Source organism: Neodiprion pinetum, chromosome 4, assembly GCF_021155775.2.
Source record: "Neodiprion pinetum isolate iyNeoPine1 chromosome 4, iyNeoPine1.2, whole genome shotgun sequence".
Taxonomy (NCBI): Eukaryota; Metazoa; Arthropoda; class Insecta; order Hymenoptera; family Diprionidae; genus Neodiprion; species Neodiprion pinetum.
Genome location: NC_060235.2, coordinates 42,295,545 through 42,318,384, shown reverse-complemented (window position 1 = coordinate 42,318,384; position 22,840 = coordinate 42,295,545). Strand labels below are relative to the sequence as shown.

The window sequence follows — 22,840 nt, the reverse complement described above, 5'->3', positions numbered from 1 at the left end:
GTATCCCGTCAATGTAGAGAAACGAGACAAAAACATCCAAACGATTTGCTTTCATCAACTCCTTGGACTTTGTGTTACTCGACCTTTTTGTCTGAACGAAAAAAACCGGCAACTGTACAACTACAAGTTTCGATTAATCGTAGCTCATTTTTAATTCGCAAATCAATTTGTACTACGAACCATCTCATCCTAAATTTTGAACCTTAATTTATTTTTATTCAGCAGTTCAATTTCCCGAAAATGTAACACGTATGAAATCAGCACAGTTTGCATGTAAAAAAATAAACTTACAATGTTTTACGTCAAAATGCATATATTCATCTTTTAAAAAACTCAACGAACAAAATGAGTTATTGGTTACCGTAATTGGACCAACTATACTATTATAATTTGACATAAAAAAAAAAGTGCTCAAAAATCGTAACTCACCACTGATTAATAATTACACTAAAGTGTTTTAATCTAAATTCACGATTTTCAAATTATTTTCTGTGCTGGAAAAAAATGAATGATCAGAGCTTGCTAATCATAAACGCAAGTATTTCATTTGCGAACCTGCGTTACTCCATTTTTCCGCATCCTAACTTTTCATAACGGACTGTATGCATATTGCATATCTAATATATCCTCAATCTCGCGAGTCTGGCACCGCAGAATTTCCAAATCGTTACACGTATGTGGTACAAATATCTCTCGAGAGAGTTCATATACCTATCGCTCTGAAATATTCCTAAGGAACAAAAATTTTCAGTCACGTATCTCAAGTCTACGTGATGTCGCGCTTCGACTTGATCCCGGAGCCTCTCGAGACTTTCATCAATATTCATGTTTAATGCTCACTTGGAAAATTCCACTCACCATCGATTTCGTCCCGGAGAAACTGGGCCCAAAACTGCTGAACAAATTTCTTCCGACGAAATCATTGTGTTTTATATGAATAATATATATATATATATATATTCATACCTACACTAGGGTGGTCCTTCAAGAGGTTATTTTCAAATTTCGACCAGCTCACTCTCCAAATCGGTTCCGAATAATTCAAAAATAGTTCCTCAATTTTTTCGGATTTTCATCTCAACTCTAACCCGCATCTGTGAGAGGGTGGATTTCGCCATTCAATCCTTTTAGGGGCACTTTAAATCCACTGAACAGATTTGGATAAAATTTGGTATAGGGGCGGTTTCTTGGGTCGCTGATTACGAATCTGAACTCGAAATTTGAAAATTCAAAATGGTGGATATAATATAGCGGACCAAAACCCAGTCATTCGATTTCGGCAAAACTCGATGCTTAGGATTTTTGAGGTTGCTGATTGCAAATTTGAACTGGATATTACGAAATTCAAATCATCCAGTGACTTTTGGGAATTTGGTCCACCTTATTGGATCCGCCATTTTGAATTTTGTAATTTCAAGTTCAAAAGTTCTCGAGTACCGAAATTCACCAAAATTGAGTGACTTTTTGGATTATGGTCGACCGTATCAGATCCGCCATTTTTAATTTTCAAATTTTCATTTCAGACGTGCAATCAGCGACCTGAGAAACCCCTCTACGCCAAATTTTACCGAAATCCGTTGGGTAGATTTAATGCGCCCCTCAAGGGACTCACTCTTTGGAGCAGGGGTTAGAGTTGAGATAAAAATCTAGGAAAATAAGGGGACTATTTTTGAATTACTTGGAAGTAGTTTGGGGAGTAAGCCGATTGAAATTCAAAAATGAGCTTTCTAAGGACCACCGTAATATACACCACAACTCACAGTCATATGGAAATATTCATTTCACGATATGAATATTTCTTTTCGTCTCTCCAAAGCGGCGGTGGCGGGGGAAGTTAACACGTTATTAACGTTGACTGGTGATTTTCCGCACCGCCTGAACCATACCGAGATAATGTGGGGGTATAAAGAGCGTGTAAAAAAGTGAAGAGGTGAGGCGAAACGAGAGTCAAAAACTCGTTATCCTCCCACCAAGAAAAGCCGTCGTGTCTAGAGAGACAAAAAAAAAAAAAAAGAAAAAAGAAAACAAACGTATGAATTCCTTTATTTTTCTCTTTTTCAGTTTTTTTTTTCATATTTTCATTTGCTACAGTAATGCATACTTGTGAAACGCTTAAGGACGAAACTCCATACCTATACCGAGTAGGGTAAGAAAAATCGTATACACGTATAATATACTTTTCGCATTTACCACAGAGCACTTTCACCCTTGAAATGTTATTGGTGTGGAGATTTTATGGGGGATGAAATCCCCGGTATTCTTAGCGCTCAACGAGTGTTATACGTACATATTTTTACGAAACGATGTTCAGGAAAAAAAAAAAAAAGGGTAAACCTCGATCTTGAATTTTTTTTTTACCGTCGGGTGTAAATTTGGGATTCAAAAACGGTTTAGCCAACCTTGTTTGCCTTGAATTTTGAAAATTTAAAAAAAAAAAAATGAAACAACCCCAACACCGCAAATAACGTTGGTGGTAAATTCATCGTGCATTTTTTATACGAAGAAGCTTTCGCTCCCTTCCAGAAGGAATTTGATCCCAAGCATGGGGGCGAAGCTCGTTCTTGAAAACATTAAGGGATAAGTGCTCCATGATTTATTGGTCAAAGAATCTTCGAGCCACTCGAGTATAGACTGGCATTGTTATTTATTCATCGAATATGTGCATTATACTCAATTTTTTTTTCATATTTTTTTTGTAATTGTTCCTTATCTGGATGTCGAGCTACAGATCGCAGATCAATCGACACTTATCAACGATTGAAGGAAGCGAGGAAAATTGAAATCCCATTATGGGCCCTTGGAGATGATCCGCAACGTTACGTCCGTCGTCCATTCAAATTAACATCACGTCCTTGCGTCCTGTGGCCGCTGCTTTCATAAATCAGTCATTTAATCTGAGCAGTTGATTCCGCGTCGGTTTCTCGGGTTGAAATTTATACGACTATATTATATATGAGAGGAATCCCATGGGCCTGAATTATTTCAAGGATCCATACCGCCTAAGGGGATTATCAAACCTTTTAGAAAAAGCCTGATGGATAACTCACGTAGGAAGCATCCCATTTCAACTCTATTAATTTTATAATAAATGTTGAATAAACTCGGTAAATAAAAATGTTCGAATCAAGTAGAAGGTTTAATTGATTACGAATCAAATTTTCTGGCAATATGGTAAAACGATTTTTAAACAAAATAATTTCATTTGTTATACCTGACAAAATGCAGTTTACTACAGAACCGAAATACGATTGTAGAATTCTTTGTTAAATAGTGGAAAAGGTTTGATCGTTCATTTTGAAAAACCCAAAATTTTCGTACCGCTGAAAAAAAGGAAAAAATAGACTGAATATTTGAACGTTTTCTGAGTATGTTGCAAGATGAATGTCAAGAATTTTTGAATCCCCAGAGATTCTATTATCATCCGAAAAATTTTCAACCGAATGAATAATGGTGAGATAAAAACTTGATCGAATCGCCACGGAATGCTCCATACATTCCAGAGCTTTTTCCAGGATCTATAAGACGTAATTTAAAATTGACGATGATCAATAGCCCGAATCGAGTTTGATAGAGGCTGAAAATCAGTTCGGTTCACTGACTTAATTTACTGCACCATGAAAAGATCTCGTTTTTCCAAAAGCAATCGCAACTTTACCGATTATGAATCGAACGAAAATCCTAAAAAATCAAAATCCGTTCTGCGTAAGCGTTGATGCAGAAGGTACATGATATTTTTTAACGGAAAAAAGCAGAAATATAAAGTTTTGAGTAAGGAGTAGATAATTATACGTAAATTATGACGACATTGTCGAACTTTATAGCTGCCCTGATCCTCGCCATCTTCAAGATTGATTAAAATTAGTTCCGCTCGGTTCACGCCGACAAGTGACATGTGCCGAACAAGGAAGACGAGAGAATATCATCTCATCCATTTCCGTCAAATCCATCAACAAAGTTCGCCAACCGCTATTCCGGCACCCGCATATTTGGCAGAGTCGCCATCTTCATTATCATCCCGATACCTTTCAAACTCCCTGTATTCTCTCAGAATTTTAATTAATCACTTTTCACGAAGCAAGTAATAAACCGGAAATGCGAATTTTTCACCGTCTAATCGTTTTTCTTGCCGATATAAATTCACTCTCCGCGAAACGTAATTCGCGGAGCTTCCAGCCAGCCAGACAGCAGGAGCGTAACTAGGCGCTCAGGGGCCCGGGAGCAAGGACGCAGATCGGGCCCCCTGGGTAAATAATGAAACAAATTTTTATGCAGAATGCATCTAAAAATACAGTACGAAAACAAAAGAGCGAACCATCACGATTTCGAATCCGAATGAAATTGCGTCGTATTTTACTCCCTTCTCTTGGGGGCCCCCTTAACCCAAGGCCACAAATTCTTAGTTACGCCCCTGTCAGACAGACGCTCTTCGTGTGTCTACCCGTGATTATCGGCCTCGTTGCCGAGAATGGTTTCAGCTTTTCGTGATCACCGATCGGGTCATTTTTCGAGGCTGGACGTTAAATTCGGCGATCGATGCAGTCGGCTGATCGGCTGAGTAATTTCGTTCCGATAAAATCCCGAACTCACCCTCTTATTTCCTTCCATTGTCTTGCTTTATCACGATTCGAGTGGTTTGGACACTCTGCGGGTAACCGTTTTCGTCTCATCCCTTTCCTTTCGTATTTATTCAACGTCTGAAGTTCTATTAATGCCCGTCAAAATCGATTATAAATTACACCGATTTTCACCGGTGTGAACTGAACAAGTATTCGAGATAGTATAAATGAAATAGCTTGAATTACTTTGACTTTGGGATTACCGACTCGCCATGCGCCATCTGGTGGATTAAAATCAAACTGTTGCGCAACGAGGCTGGCAGATAACCTCAAACCGCGTTTGTACACTTGTGGCTGGTTGAACAAGTGCTTCAATTATCATGTGTCAATTAGTGATTTAGAAATAAAAAACTACGATTCGCATTAATGAAATCTAAGAATTTAGGTTACGCGGTGATAAGCCGAAGCCGAAAAATCATGCGGAATGGAAAACACAAGAAAAAAGAAAACGTAACGAATCGAAAGATGGATCAGTAATTTCGACGGCAGTATGGAAGAACCTAACGTCTCAAATTGCGCCAGAAAAAGATGACATCTCAAATTGTGAAACATGAACGTGACATCTCGACTGGGGTTAAATTTTTTTTAATGCGGCACCGGAATTTTGTGCGCACGAATTACGCGAAGCACTTTTTACCCAACAGATTCAATAATTTTCTCATTTATTTAGCCTTCATAATGAGTTCGATTTTACGTGAAAGTTTCTGACCATTCTGCAAGCCCAATGTAGGGTTCTGTGTAAATATCATTTCGATTCCGCAATGAATATAATTTTTGTTTTCATTTCATAAATTGAAAAATTCAATGTAATTAACATATTGGAATTGAAGAATATTTGTTTGTTCGATTTTATGTGAAAGTTTCTGGTTCCTCGTTACGAGGGCTATATAAATGTCATGAGAAAATGATTGAAACAATTATTGAAGCTATTCGATAAAAATACTTCGTACAACTCATACACCCAAAATTCCAGTGCCGTATCAATGAAAAATTTGACCTTGGTCAATATGTCACGTTCTTCTTTCAAAATTTGAGATGTCACATTCTTTTTTCACAATTTTAGATGTCACGTTCTCACATACTGCCTTCGATTTGTCTGGCGGAATTGTATATTTGTTAAAGTCTTATTTCTCTCCCAATTCTATAACACAATTGTCATTCAGATGCAGTTCATTCGTGTTCTATTTTCGTGAAATTTCGCTAAAAACTTGTCAATTCTCGAGATGGGAAACCGTTGTCGTGTTTTTGTGACTTGAGACGGTCTGACAATGAATAAATTTCGTCGCGAAGCTCCTTTTATAGTAATCCCATTACCAGGATGAGGGATAGCCTTCGAGTTAACAGAGTGAACGTTTTAGCGGGCGATACGAGAAAGCGAGGCGGCAAGGCGTGTTACACATGTATATGCAAGATGCCTGTCTGCATATGTAAAACGTATTTACGGCACAACGTGCAGGCTGGAATTGCGTTTGAATTATAGAACGTACGTAGAGGACTCTGAATGCACTTACCTCGTTTACCGTGAAAGAAAACAGGGATGACGCTTCACCGAGACGTTATACCGAGCTAAGAATGACTAAAAATAATCGATTTTCGATTAAATCTATTATCTTTTCCCAATTAATCTAGTATAATCGATTATTTTTCCTCACAATCAGTTTTTGTTTTTCACTCCCATGAACGTTACAATACGATATCAATTTATGTGATCAAAGTATCAATTATTATCATTGTATTACTTACTAATTACTTATTTGATATATAATAACTGAAAGATAAGTGAATATTTTTAAAACTTGCGAAATTTTGGTTTCGTATGAACCGTTTTAAAAAAATGCGAAATTATCGATTAATCGATTCATTTTTACCGATTCAATCGAGTCGTGTTCGATTAATCGATGCACGACGATGGTGAAAACGTAAAAGAAGAATGGGGGAGGAGAATGAGAGAGATGAAGTAACGACAAAGCTCACGCACTGTCTTTCGAGTCGACTTTCCCGAGTGTTCTTGTAAAATTTTTCACCATCTCGTTTAACTTTATATTATCATACTTGTACAAACTTGTGAAAAGTTTAATCGAACTTTTTTCTTTCCAATAATTATGTCGTCCCGTTTTTTACCCTCCAGCTCATCCGCATTTAAACCGGATGAGAAGCTGTTATTATAATCACCCCGAAAGTTCACTTTTCACTAGCTCTCGACGTTTTACGGTACATGGAATATCATTAATATCATTTTTATGAACGACGTTCTGGTGTCTTAATCAATATTTGATTCGACAAGTTCCTCGGCTATTTTTCAAGACGTTAATGATTTTTTCTAACAAAAACTCGGTTGCCGTTGAACTGATTTGCATCAAACTTGGTCCACTAGTTTGGCTTCATTTAAATCGTTGTCAAACGTACAAAAATTTAACTGTCCAAAATTCTTAACAATTTTGCAAATAACGGGAAGTCTACTTTTCCTACTTGTCCCTCTGAATAATGGTTTGACACATCGCATCGTCTCCGTTCAAAGCCAGTTCCTCAGTCTCGGTAATTTTGTTGATGCATTTCTTGCGAGTTTCCTTTGCCGTTGCTGTAGAGCCATAGTGAACGTCTTTTGCCAAAATTCTCCTAAAAGAGACGAGGAATGGGATTCTTGGAAAAGTTTCACAGATATTTGAAGGCTGAAATTTCGGCGGAAAATCGACCACCCGTCGTATTTAGAATGACGTTAAGAGTCAAACTGTAAATATTCTACGTCATCTCATTGTCAATCTCAATGACGGATATTTTCAAACTTGTTTGACTTCCCCAATTTAGTAAGAGAGGCAAGCTTAGGAGTAATACAGTGTAGGAAATTACCACCGTAAAATATGTGCGAAACTATATTTTAACGTTCAAACTTTTCGTGAATCTTCGAAGCAGATGAAGACTCTGTTTTTATCAGTGACTTTTGAACACCCTAATAAAGCTCATATCTCCGATTAAATTTACAACGATGTGCTTGAAAATTTGAAACTTATAATACTTACGCAACTTTAATTAGTTACGATTATTTAACCATTCGACGCACACGTTACAGTTTCATGACTGTACGAATGTGTAGTGAAAAAAGAAAAAACAAAGAAAAAAAAAATAACAAACGAGAAGGAAATATGACTGCGCTGATTCAGAAAGTGGAAATTATGATTTCAAGTAATTCCGACTGATCACTTCGTCACTGAACCGAAGAATTATTTACTATTGAACCAATTAATGGCTTGGATATACAGAATATGGGGTTATTGGATGTATGACTGTACATAGTTCTTGGATCAGTCACTTGGCAAGCTCCGTTTGAAAAATGAGAAGAAGCGTCGGCAAAGCGCCGCGTTCACGGTTGAATTGGATTTAATTTACAATTAGTGATCAATCGAGTGAGATTGAGTAACCGGAGAAACGGGGATAATTACCGGGTTGAATAATCGCGCTACGTAACTTTTTCTAGGGCTTGGTGATGAAGGGCTGCAGCGTCGAGGGAAAGAAATACAGCTTTCAATTAAAAGTGAGAGGTGACGCGAAGATTCGCCGATTTCTGGTTCACCAAAAGCGTCGTTATTTACGCCCCGGAAAATTGCGGCGATGTGCCAATCACCCTTAGCCGTTGTTCGACCGAATTCGCGGACCCGCGTTGATCGAGCCGTAGACCCCAAACGCTCCGCGAGTCTTCGCTTCCAGGGACCAACCGTTCGACCATGAAACTGCGAAATCACTCAGCTCTGAAGATTGCGCGAACAGCAGGCTGAGATACTCTTAAAAACCAACTTTTTCCCACACCCACTTGAAAAGTTCGTCTTTCGAAGCCTGTGGAACGTGAGTAAAGTGTCGCATTGATGAATGGTGCGGTAAATCGACGTTGGCTCATGCGCACAACTGAACTGCGATGTTTCACATACTGTGGCTTTCTTTGGCGCATGCGCACTTTCGAATAACTCAATTCTGCGCACTGTGTCATTGAATGTAAGTTGCCTAACTTCAATCTTACGCACCGTCAGTGACACCTTCGTTACTTCTCAAATCAATCTTTCCTTCACAGGTGTTGGAAAAAATGGTGTGTGTTATACGTGCGGACGGATGATACCTGACTCGTATAATTATACAACACTCGTCTCGGCTCACCCTGAAAATTTCACAATCATCGAAAATCGCCCACTTTCCGCACCGGTAACACTAGGGGCCAACGATTTTCGATGGTTTTTTCCTATTGAAAATTCAGTGGACTTCGCTTATTTAATGACAAAGTTGCCATCTGTTGTTCAAATTTCAATGAATTTTATTTTAAAGTGAGTAATTTCAATATTTTACTTTGATGAAACTGGGTGCACACAATTTTTGATGCGCCAGCGGCAGTCATCTGAAAAATATTGCTTTCGAGGTTTATGCGCAGCTTTCAGATGATGCTAGGAAACTGAGAATGGATGGAAATAAAGATAATTAACGGCGATAGTACTTTAGCGTGCGGAAATTTACTCTGACAATAATGGAGTTACGTGAACTGGCGTGAAAAAATAAAAATGAAAGCCAATTGTCTACAAGTAGTCGACAGAATTTGATAATTACACCGTGAAAAGAATTTTTTACAGTCATAACTTTTCAGCTTCGTTACTGAAGAGAGGATATTTTTTTTCGCCGAAAAAGGGACTCCGCTAATTTAAATAAAACAAAACATCATCCTGATACCCTGCTGCCCGCGAACCATATCGTAAAATAAAACATAGCGGTTGTCGACTAGTATAATAATTAGTTCAACCTCGTGAACACTGTCTGACTTTTGACTTTTATTATTGTCAAATTCGCACAGCGTTCATGATGTGAGTTTCAAACTAGAAGCTGGAAATGATTTTTCCCGTGTTTATGTACATTGCAAAATTCAACTTCGCAAAGTCCAGTGCTTGAGGCGTGTGGGCTTGTTTTGCACGAGAGGATTATAAGCTGTAACTCAGAAAACTTTTCCAACGCTCACCTGCGAGTCGGGAAGGTTGTTTTATAATCGCAGATGATCACTGACCGAATAATGAAACACTGACTCACTCGTACAACATGTGGCTAAAGGTTTAATTAGAAACGCAAATTACGTTACGTTTGAAGGTACATTATAATTAAACCACAAAAGGAAGGAATTTTCACAGGACCCAATTATGAATTCAGTGTAATTTATCAAGTTTTGATTATTCGTTTAAGGTAAGCACATTGTACTCCTTGGCTGGAGTAGTGTAAGTAAAGGAGATAGATAATAAGTATATCATCGGATTTTATTGGCGATAATTCTTTCGACATGTGATCACATTATATTCCAACGCGATTAGCAAAGGCATGTACGTCACGTACGCGGAGGCACATATTTTGCTTGGGTGAATGTATTCCCTGGTTAATATTCCCACCGCGCCCATCGTTAGAGTGATGAATCCTGTAAAATATTTATAGCTCAAAGATTGATGAGAAAACAGTGCTTCATCGTGCGTATACAGTTGCCACAAGGCTGGACCCTTTAATTAGCTAATGGGCGTGCTAGTGATGCTTCACTACTAGTTTCCGTCCCAAACCCATCCCACCGCTGACACCAGTTTCACCGTTCCAAAGCGCAGCTTGCCAACGACTCTCGGGATCTAAGAAGCACACATTTATCCCAAATTCGTTTCGATTAGCAGTGTTCCGAAGATTAATGATTGAGTCCAAGGTTCGATAAACATCGTCTCTCCGTGTTTTCGACGCCAATTCTGTTTTTCACTGTTTGTTTTCTGTACTAACGGTATCCAGCCAGTTACTCCGCGAGATGTGATTAATTTGTCATGCGAAAATTACGCAACGAATATATATATTCATACGTTTATTCAAAATATAGAGAATTACGTTATAATTGATAACAAAAATCGTGAGTGCAGGCGTTAACGCTGTATTAAATTTATGTATAAGCAAAATTAGGCGTGCGTTACGCCGGGAAGCAGTATTGAGACTGGCTACCCGGCCTCTCGCCGGGCTCAGCGACAGTGCATATAAAGTGCATATAATCGCGTAATTTGAGCACTGCTGCCGATAAGGAAGCCAAGCGCGCAAGGCGGGCTATGCTACACGATGAATTTCGCACTCATTTATATGATCCCCGGCATGTTCCTACGAGAGGATATAGAACTGTTACATTTTATAACAAATGTTCCAGCTCTATCACAATGTTATTACGAAGCTAATATGCTCCCGCCTGACAGCTGCTAACAGAAAATCGGTCTAGCCGGTTATGGTGAGGTGTACCTTCTGTATAAAACAGCATTGACGAATGGCGGACAGCCGTGGCAAAAAATCTTATTTCGCTACGGGCGATATCGAAGGGTTGCGGAACGATTCTCAGGAACACTTCAACCCTGACCTTTGCCCTCCGGTATGAAAAATCCTAGAAAGTTAACCATCCCAAGATTTCAAAGGAGTGTATCTAAAACTTGAGATTAATTCCATTCTCGCTGCTGTGAAAATCATCTGCACAGTACCAGGGAAAAAAGTCGTCATGCGATCAATAGAAAGTCGCTATTCCAGATCTATGAGGTCTTCGATATTCTATAATCTGCAACGACTGAATTTTAATATTTTCAATCGTACATGAGTCACGATCCCGGACTTTTGTCTTTTATCTCAAGTTAGCTGGGCTGCAAAAGCCCAATCGAAATGGTAATAACTGGCAATATTGGATACACTTTTACCCAATCGACGTTGAAGTTCAAACTTGGAGATACATAAGTTTGTGCTCCGAACACTTACGGGAGAAAAGTTTACCGGCTTAGGTGAATCGTTCAGACGAAAGCCATCAAGTTTCGGTAAATTATGTAATTGATATTGCATTTAGCTTGAGATAGCATTCACCCCGAAGTTGAAAAGTTTTCGGATATAATGTTCAAAGTTGTTCCGAACTGATTATCGAATAGCTTGTGCGAGGGATATAATTAGATACAAGAGTAGACACGTCGTGTGACGTGTAATTACGTATACGCGATCTCGCAACGACACGTAGCACCGGAGCATTTGTGGAATCGAAATCGTTGCCCCGAAGTTTCACCGACGTGTACGGAATCTCGTAAATGGAAACCAGCGATGCGTCGAGAAGAGGTTTGAGAAGCAGCTATAAGGGAAGGTCTCGGTTTTTATTTCGACCGCAAATCGATACCTACGTCGGTAGGTATCGCCGTCCGGTACACAAAGCGGAAATTTATGCAGCGACGAAGCCGTTGTACGTAATTAGGTCCTTTCACCGGATGCTAAGATTCGCTGATCATGCAGAGCAAAGGTATCGGAAAGCAATCACGGCACCAATCAACGGTCGTACTGCAATATTATTCTGGGTTCGAACAGTGGGAATCGGAAGAGGATAAAAAAGTGATCGAGGATTAAAAATTCAGGACCTACCCTGTTCTCCGTATGGAATAATGTACAGACAAGTCCTGAGATTAATTCATCATCGAGAAGAATAAAATAATAATTCGTTGGAAAAAATTATGGTGTAAAAAGTTTATCTAGCGATACACAAGTGCAAGCATATTAACAATCACGTATATGGGACTGGGATTTCAATGCTCGCGGGAAAATTATTAATCAGTCACGTGTGCGTTTGTACGCGGATGATAATCTGATTAAGGTTGACAGCGAGTCCACCTTGTCTTCCTCAGAGACCTCTTGCGACGAGGCGGAGGTCGCAGAACGGAGAAATATTTCCAGTCCCAGTTGGGCTGAACGAGGGCTTGATATTACCGGGAAATCCTTGAGGAACGGATGAGGAAATCGGATGCGTCTGCAATCCTGCAATGAGGAGCTTTCGCGAGTGGTTTCGTGAAATTTGTTGTCCCCATGACAGGGCGCAGATTGCTTCTACTTATCATGCCTCTCGCGGTGTTTTGCGGAATACAGAACCTTGCATCCGGTTTATTATTTCTCACACTATTCCGACAGAAGCGAGATTTCACAGGGGTTGATAAACACACGCGGTAGTTCAGGTACCTGTGAAAAATTCTTCGACCCACCCTTCGTTCATTTCTCTAAAATTAGTTTCTCTGTGCTTCCTATAAAAAAACTCTACGCAGTAGTCGCATTGTAATTTTCTTAGAGTTCCAAAACTCGAGCAGCTATGTATAATTTTCCATCTCAAGCAGACAAATAGTTTCCATGGACAATTCCTCTCGAAGATAATTTTCGTACCACTGCTCGAAAACTCTCCACCTTTAGACCGTATACTTTATGCGTCTACCCAGCTCGAGGGATGGTCTTTTCTATATTTGCCTACCAACTCAACTTACTCCTGAACATCAACAACGCCCTTCTCTCTGCCCAACGATTCGTGAAGATTACACGGTGTATACTGACCAAAAATTTACTGCAGAGGTAACCGAGGTCATTTATCTTCAAGTTTCACACAGACAAAAAATCTTCTTTCTAGCCACAATGTACACCGTGATCGATTTTTTTTTTTCCTCCTTCACCAGAGTATCATTTTTTCAGTAAACGAACGAGAGCAAAAACTTTCACCTACCCTTCCACGGGATGATGAGTTGATTAGTTTAATTATTTATAGCGTAAGAATCTTCTCAAATTACTGTAGTGGGCGAACAGAGAGTTCCCGCGTTAAGATCAACGGCAGCATAATTTATGAGGAATTTCTTATCGGCAGTAAAAATTGCCCACTCTTTTGTTTACGATCACTTACAATGTTACGAACTTTTTACGATACCCTAACATTTACGACAGAAAAATCCTCAGATCTTGATCTACTACCGCATTCCTTGCTTCTCTTCTACGATGCTCTTTCACCATACTTTATTTACTTCTTGCGATGAATCCGATACCCGTTGAAACAAAGCAGTCAAATCCGAATTAAAATATAATATTCAAGAATAATTTAAGGCCTTTGCTGGACCGCGGTACGCCAAACTGCATCCCAAAGTTTCCCGCACACCCGGCTGTTGGCTACTTCTTTTTTTCGCATCCTCTTCCATACATCCAATTACTTGGTCGCGAGCAGTTCAAATTGTTACGAAAGTGTACAGACCGTCAGACTACCCAGAAATCTCTACTACCAAGGTGTTGTCACAGATATGGGTTACAATGCGGCACTTCGGATCCACATCCCAAGACCCTCTTCCGCTAACAATGTTGCCACAGCCGTTTCCCTGAGACCTGATTATGAGATTCGTATGTAGTAAACAAGTCAGGTATCATAATCTGCCGCTGGATAAGGCGACCAGACGACGACGGATGAACGACGCTGAGAAAAAGTTTCAGCCTGGGTTTTTTCTCATACTTTTTCAGTGCTTCCGTCTCTCGGTGAAAGCAACAGAAAGAACAGACAGAGAGTCAAGTAAGAAGAAAACATCGGTTAGGCTGCGCGATGTCGCATTAGAGGCAACGTCTCTTGATGGATTACTGTCAACCCTTCGTCACGACGGTCTCATTAGTATCATCCTGAGCCCGCAACGACGTTTCTAAAATCGTGCAGCTGCTACTACTTTCTTTCATTCTTCGGGAACGAGAGTTTGGACGAATACACCTTTCATTTTCAAGGAGTGAATTTTTGTTCCATCCATCGACTTCCTTATTACACAAAGTGTTCTGAAGCTTGGAATCGACTCGAAGAAATGAAATTCGTAATATACTTTTATTTTCGCATGCTCTAAATAAACGGCCACGTGCTCTCACTCTGCTCAATGTAAGCACTGCCAGTGGCACTTTGCCTGAACAATTACGCCACCTCTGTTGACAATATCTTAGCGCCAAAGTTCCGCTCGAGGCGAGAGGCTTCATTCCTATTCACAGGTGATGCATGACGAAACAGTTTCACACTCAAGCCACACCCTACGGATAAGCAACTCCGTTCATCATCTTCGCACATGCGGCTTGTGATTGTTTCAGTATTCCCGGAAGATGAAAGTAGTCGAAGGATCTTACGATCCGTTCGAGTTCTTTCGCGGATCTAATAAAAGCACCAATGAAAAGATCCTGTGCTCAAAAAATTCACTTCAGGCGTAACATTTGGTGGCAGCGGTGGGACGCGCGTTTTTCAAACTTGTCTCCTAACTTTTCGCCCGATACGCTGCGTTGCGCGAATACTTTATACCCCGAGAATTCTCACCCTTATAGATAGGTTCGGGGCGGTGAAAGGGAGGTTGAAGGATGCGTGGAATCTTAATAAAGGCACGTTCGCTACACCGGCAGCGCGAGCCCCGGATACATCGATGCACGTAAAGCTCGACGTTCAAAGATCCGCCCTCAAAGCAGGCGAACTGCTCTACTCAAATTAGCATTTCTGGCACGTCGTGACGGCTAGGTGAGGAAACCGGGACAGTTGCTCCGGCAGTTGACCTTCACCGCCCAGAATCTGGGCTAAATTTTTCACTCCTGCTTTCCGGTTCCGTTTCTGCATTTGAGCAGATGGGCTGGACAAAGATAGATCCTGGATGAATTTAATCACCCGATGGCGTCACGTTAAGTTGTCGAGCACTTATCTAACTATTGTGTTGTAACCCGAATGCAAAATAGTTAGACCAAGGTCCGATGGACGAGTTAGACACAATTGTGTATGAGACGTCCTCTCTAAGTAACGAACATTACATGGCCGACGCCAAACGGCTTCAATAACCTACAAAGGTGAATTAACTACCACAGTTCTGAATGTGCTCTGTACAGGAAACTATCACGCGTTCTATCAGTCTACCTTCGATAAAACAAATTGCGCAAACAAAAAATGATTCACTATCGTACCAAGCATGGCTCTATAACTATCTGATGGAACGTGACGTTATACCGCTAATAGGTAAACCATAAACCATGTCGCAGCGTGTGCTGCTGCATTATGCGTCCATTGATTGTGTGCCCGTCACAAAAAAATTACTGCGACGCTTGTTTATCGCATCTGTGCCATGCACCATCCGCAACAGTTCGAGCTGATCTCCGCGGTTTGATCAACGGGGAAAATTTCGAGCCACCAGAGGATGAACCTCAGCGATAATTTTCCGGCACAGCTGGTATCCCTGATCGAATAATTACACATACTTATTAGAATTAAATGTCCTTATGACGTCAGAGTTTGGTTGTCAGCGCCATTTTATCACCGGGTAACCTTAGTTTTGAATTTTAATGGAGACAAATCGTAATTCTTGGGGTTTGAAATTACTCGTGTCACATAAATTAATCAAACGTAATCAATAATGTACCTGTTCTACTATCCACGCGCGAAAAAACACTGTTAATGGTCAGTTGTCAGCCTGCTTGCAATAGTTTGATTTTTTGCCACCGGATAACCCATTGCAAAGTGATAATCCCAATAATTGGGAGGTAAGAAAAACGTTGGGAAATTTTCATAGTCGTAACTGCAGACTTGGAATTCAAACGAAAGTCGGCTAGCTGTAATAAATAATTCTTCTGGGATGGTATATGCTGGATTAAATTTAGCCAAAAAATTCCGGCCATCAATATAATACGTCGGTTCGTGCTTATGAATTTTTTAAATATTCTCATCTAACTTTTTGTTTCAATAGAGCACCCCCTTCGTACTTCCCTCAATATTAGAGTCCGCATTGTTTATATACGGTTGAAAAGCTCGGTCTAAAAGAATAAAGTAAATATATTAAAATTACACGGTCCAAGGAACAAAAGCGAAGAGAACACTTGAGTGAACTTGTTTTTTTGTTTTTTGTTTCTATCGTTATCCAAGCTACATTATCGAGGGGTGAAAGTTTCCGCGGTGTAAATTTTGCGAATCTCATTTCAATTTATATTTGAATTTCAAAACACAGCAGCGAGGCTTCGCTCTCATTCATCTACCCGAAGAAAGGATCATATAGCGAAACTTTTTCAGCTTTTCGGCCAAGTTAGTATTAATCGCATAACCGATTTATTTGTTTTTCTTTTCTCACCAACATTATGCAGTCCGAAGTGGAACAGTTCTCTTGTTTTATATTTATTTTTTCTCTCATTTATTTACACGTTCCCCTTGTGGAATATGATTTTCGCTGATGGATTTGTGCCTCGCGGAGAAAGTGAAATACATTTTTTTGGTCTCCATCTTCGTTTCTGCTTCGATAACTTTATTATTCTACGCACTAACTCAGTTCTCGAGTACGGTACTTACTTCGTTCATTACCCCTCCACCTCTGATGTAATCACCGTAAGACCATCTCATTATTCCTCGACCAATCACGCGTTGTCTGTTACCTTTCAGGGATTCACAATACAGCCGTTATTACACTCTACTTCATATACCCATATATGTATATTTCCCGTTCGAACATCGCCGATAGCTTTTATGTAACCAAGTCGCGACGCGACGTTCAATCATCGTATAACCAGCCTGCTATGATCGGCGCACTTTGAATCACGTCTGAGAAAGCTGCCATAGAGGCACAATATGCAAAGTCAATTTACTCCGACGAGTGAATGCATGCAAGCCAAGAAACTTCTGCAAGATTCGTTTAACATCAATCTTAATTAAGTACAAGTATTTTCCCACCGTTTTTTCACTTTCCCTTTTTCTTTATAAACTTGGAACCCGCGGTGTGAAAACGGGAAATTCGACGGCTGGGCTCATGGCTAGTCCAACATCCGTGTCGCGTTCTTGCTTTGAATCAAAATATTATATTACACATTTTCGACCCCAGACAACCAGCAATACCCAAAATCTATAAGCAATTTCTGGCACCTGTTGACTTCGCATCAAATCTAACGACGTACTCTGCTTAAATTCTCGATAACCGTGGAATATCCCGGATTCGAGCCACTGATAAATTTGCCGAACGAAAGGAAGAATGGATTAAATTAAAGATGGGGTTGATGTTGGCGAAATTATACTCTTCGTTTCAAAATGAACAATAGCTTAGCTAGGTTTCATACATTCTGTAATCAACTTTTTATTCGTTCGTTATTAAATTCTGAGACGGTGTGATGATATCACATTGTACGTCGTTCGTTGGTGATATAATTAAGGCCCGAGGCGTGTTGTTGACATTTTTCGAGAAGCCGACGAAGGGCTGGCGGCCTATTATAAGGTACGCTTTTAGAACAAAAGTGTAAGAATATAGCCGAGCCTTCTAACGTTTCGATGGACCGATCGATCGATCGATTGAGAATACGTGGACGAAAAATTTTCTCCATACCAGATTCACAGCTATCCTGGTAGTGTGAGGAACAAAATTTGCGATTCCACGATCACCTGTCAAATTAGGCGAAAGATTTTCAAATAAGGTTGAACTACAAATACTATAATAAATAAGCTAAAATTAGATGTCAAATTTATTTTTGAAGTAAAATTTTTCGAGATTTTAAAAATTTTTACAATTTTGTGTGTAATTTAAGTGGATATTGAAAAATTGCAAACAAGGGGAATAATTTTTTAGCTAATAATGGGACTGCAGTTTGGATACGTAATTTTGTTTTTTCTAATAATCAGAATTGTTGTTGAAAATTTGAAAAAAAATTTCAAGATTACCGATTTTCAACGGTACTTAAACCAATATCTTTAAGGAAAATTCTAAATAAAATAAATCCAAGCTGCTAAGAAATACTTGTTTTGTGAAACTTTATTCGTCGTAGTTACAATTTCATGCCAACCGACAAAGTTTGAAGTTTCATTAACATTTCACGCCGAGTCTATAAGCTTACGAAATTTACCCTGCTCAAAAAGTTGAAAGATACATAAAAGATTCCGATACGATATTAAACGTAGAATATGAATAAAAAAAAAAAACAGGACGAAACGATATTCTGCATCAATATTTTGTCAAGGCTGTAACTCGGAGGAATATCATTTATTCATGTCGATAGCAGACCAATACTAAAAAAATTGGGCGTCATATTTCCGTCCATCGTCACTCGAACTGTGCGGCCGAAGATTGAAAAGACGACACGGACCATAAATAAAGCAAACGCATATGTATAGCGGTGTCAATAAATCCCAGGATTTTACCTGCGGGAAATAAATTAGAAATTTTTCATTCCCGACTGCGAGCGTAGCTGAAGATGGAAATTACAACGCTTAACAATGCCCATCAAGCCGCATCATGAGCTCAATTCAATTTCACTCCAAAGGCGAGACTGATGGGCGGGTAGAATTAGCAAGGTTCTTGCCGATCTCAAAACTTACGTAAAGCTCCTGACAAACTGACGTTTTTTATTACTCCCGCCGGCTGGTCACAGGACGTTGATTTACGAGGCACGGAGAGCGGACAATTCTCTCTAAAGCATACAATTTTTCCGTCAATTGTGAAAAATATATATTCGAACAAAGAAAGAGAAAGAGAGAAAATAACTGATCGGCAATTACTGAATTTCTTGGCGGGTAAAAAAATTAAACCCGTAAATATGCCCCCGAGGTGAATTACAAGACTGTTCGGTAAGAAGGAATTTTTTTTTTTTTTTTTTCGTTTTTAGAGAGATTTCGAATTTCAATTTATTACTTTCTCCAGTGAAGCTTTGTCCTCGATGTTCGAATAAGACGAATAAGAATTGGCTCAATAATTACGTTACATGGATACGCGTATTGTACATATCTATATACTTATGGATATAATTCAATTCACTCTACGGTGAAAAAATTCGTAAAAGAAGTATTTCGTAGTTACTCTCGATTATCGAGAGTTCGCTACGGGAAAAAATTTGCGAATTTATTAGGCCTGAATACCCTCGAGATGAGAATCTGGGCGGTATTTGGTTTTTCGACAGGCGTTGTAATACAAATAGAGGGTAACGGTACGTCAATTAATTGCTTTTATAACGCGCAAATATGTGCGTGAAAAACAGATATTACCTTTTATGCTACCTGAAGCCTGTAAACGTTGGCGAAACGGGCGAAATGAGAAATAGAGAAACATTTGGGTGGCCATTGGAGGGAAATTGTGGAAAAAAAAAGTTCATGTTGTAACAGCATCACTGGTGTAGAATGAGATTTTAAAAATCCGATAGCCGTCCAACATTTTATACTAACAATTTCAGAGTCTCTTAACCAGATAATATATCGTGATTAGATCACAACCCGGGAATGGTTACAGAAGTCAAGACGAATTTTGAATCTGTATTCTAGATCTCAAATTTTCGTTTCTTCTATGTAATTAATAAATAAAGAAATAGTCTTGTTAATAATAGTAGTTTGGTAATAATAATAGTTTGTTTTTGTAGAAACCAGAACGATATTTCGGATTTTAAGTAAAATTACCTATTTTCTCAATCATTTATTGTAAATAACAATTAAACAAACTTCATTTATGCGATTAAATCACTATTGTTCAAAAATAATAATTAATAATAAACAACAACTGTAAAAGAATTGACGAACAAAATTTAAAAGTGAATATTTTTCGTATTTCTTCTATTTTCGTACGGGCTTTCTCGTATCAAACCCCAAACGTAATCTCCCATCATGTTCTCGTTATAGTGCCCCTCATAACGTTAATGATGATAAAGTCCATCACATCAGGGTGAAAACGTTTTCCTTGTTCTGAATAAGCACTCATATCAGCTATCAACCAAAAACTTGAAGCCCTATTTATCAAGGTAAAAATGACAAAAGCAAACTTTATAAGTAAGAAATAAAGTTTTCGGTCATTATCCGTTGTACAAAAACGAAATTTTTTTTCGCTCACATGTGTCGTAGTAAAGTCTCATGTTAAGAAGAATTTTGGTCTATGATTCACCGCAGCTATGACAATATCAGAACGTACGAATGAAACTTTCAGTAAACATCATTGATCATATGGAATTTCGCACGGAAATGAACAGGACAGTGACAAAGAGCTTCTGGGGATATTAAAATGAATTTTAAAAACGCAGACCGAAGGTATTACAGTCCGTTTGATTTTGTGTTCAGGGATAGAAACAAGAGTTTACATGACGCGAGCATGTTGCACAAAAAGTTTTTCCGTACAAAAAGTACCCGTTTCTACGACAGTAGGGTAAGTCTGCGAATGCGCATGCGCGGACTGGTGAGAAGACCACTTTTAAGTCCTAGAAGTAAAAAGTGGTCGCTTCCGTACCCCGCGCATGCGCTGTTGCGAACAAATCTGACATTGCGCGACCCTAACCTCAATTTCGTGCTTCGTGAAAAAAACGCGGAACACACTCTTGTTACACAAAGAGTCGCGTGCAACAAGGGGGAAACGGTCCTTTCGCATCGCGTATATCCAATATTCGTCTTCGCCTCATCTAAGACTCGTATTGCAAACTTACGCCGGGCCCGAAAAGGCCGAGTTTGCCTCCTTTAGCAATTTACACGCTGCTTTTCAATATCGGAAAGAGATACTTCCCTCTTCCGAAATCCTTGTAGCACTGTCATAAATAACTCGACTTCACAAGGTTTGCGCCCGTTATGTTTTATTAATTTTGAAAAAAATAAATACGACACTTTATTTCTTTTATCAGCTTATTTACCTTCACTCAACGTTTACACATATCGTTTACCGAACACCGACTGACACCTTTGTCTCTCCTCTTCCACTTTATATACCTTTTCTCTCTCTAGAACGTTCTCCTTCCACCGCTTCCTATCTCTTGATTAGTCTTGCTCCCTGTCCTGCAATATGTACTGTTCCGTTACATCTTTACCAACCATCTCTCTACTCTACGTTACCTAACGATGTAACTGCTGCGGAAAACAGTTGCATTGCTGTCGTTTCACCAATTAATATACACGACAGAAGAGGTGGAGAGTTCAACGAACACGAGACGTGAAAATTGTCCTTTTCTCGTTCCAGGCAACCTGCTTGTCATCCTGGTGGTCTCCTTCTCGCGTCGACTCCGAAGTATAACGAATTTCTTCTTGGCAAATCTGGCAGTGGCCGACCTCTGCGTAGGAATATTCTGCGTCTACCAGACGCTGACGAACTACGTGGTGAACAGTTGGCTGCTCGGGGACTTCCTCTGCAAGGTCTACATGTTCGTCCACGCTCTCTCCTACACGGCGAGCATAATGATCCTGGTCGTTGTCTGCTCGGAACGATACCTGGCCATCGTCCACCCCATAAAATGCAGGGCGATGTTGACCAGGAGTCGGCTCCGCGTCGTCATAGGGTTGGTCTGGCTCCTGGCCGCTGTCTACGCCTCGCCCCGTTTCATCTACGTCGAGACGATCCGGAACCAGCTGCACACCGGCGGCGTCGACGTGATATGCATAGCCAACATGAAGAAGCACAACAAAAACGTCCTGGACGCCGTCAACGTCATCTTCCTCTACCTCCTGCCGCTCGTCGTCATGTGCTGCCTCTACACCAGGATCGGTGTTGGCCTCTGGAGGAGCGGTGCCGCCCTCGGCGGACCCGGACTTGTTGCCAGGGCGAGAAACGGCAGGGTCAACCACGTGCACACCTCCAGCAGGAACGTCCTCAGGGCCAGGCGAGGCGTCATAAGGTAATCGGTCGGTAAAGAGGACGCCTTTCGCGGTCAGTTGGAGAGGAGTGTTCAACTTGATCTTTGCGATCGCTGGTCCAAATTCAAAGGTTTTTTTTTTCGTCCTCTCCGTCGTTTTATTCGTGAACCTCATTCCGCAGTCGGCACTCCAACATTATACACTTTGAACTCGGACGTTTGCTATGCACGGCATTCCGCAACCAAAAAACTGCACAGTTGCTTACAGATTTTTCCATCACGTAAGGTTTTTTCTTGAACTCGTGCTTGTAGTTTTATTCAGAGTGAAACTCGCGTTTAACTCGAAATCTGGTATCATATTCTCGATTCTAAAAATCCTATGCAAAAGTGATTTCTTACTTTCATTTAATATGTATTAGAGTGAGGGTTGAAAATAAATACAACCATGGTAACAGAAAACGAAAAACGGAAGCGTGCTCGGAGATGAATCAAAGATAAGAAGAAAAGGTTTCATAGGCAAAAAGTATAAGAACGGAATATTAAGTACTTTTCTTAAGAAATTGTTTGTTTAATTTTACAAATAATATTGTTTATTTCATTGTAATGAAATGGCGGTTTTTTCATTATCTTTATGCTGTTTTTTTTTTTTTTGTGCAAACACATTGTATTTTGCAAAAATACTGTACGTGATGGAGGAAAACGGAAGTCATTTTGGGATTCAACACAATCAAAAACGAAACATTGACCGAAAACATCCCATTGCAGCTGAAATAAAGCATTTTCATGCAGACCTGTGATATCGAAAAAGCATGAGTTGATGAGTTACGCATCCATATAGAAAGAAAGAAAGAATAAAAAAAACTTTGCTTTTCTTTCTTCCA

The 22,840-nt window shown here is 39.7% G+C and overlaps 1 protein-coding gene across 1 annotated transcript in view; it reads left to right on the top strand.

Moving 5' to 3' along the window:
- The window catches only part of LOC124216809 (trissin receptor), a 75,463-nt gene that overhangs the window by 50,022 nt on the left and 2,601 nt on the right, over nucleotides 1–22,840 (top strand). Inside the window, exon 3 of the mRNA XM_046621792.1 lies at nucleotides 21,350–22,001. Coding sequence (XP_046477748.1) covers nucleotides 21,350–22,001 — 652 coding nt within the window. The remainder of the gene's footprint in view (nucleotides 1–21,349; nucleotides 22,002–22,840) is intronic.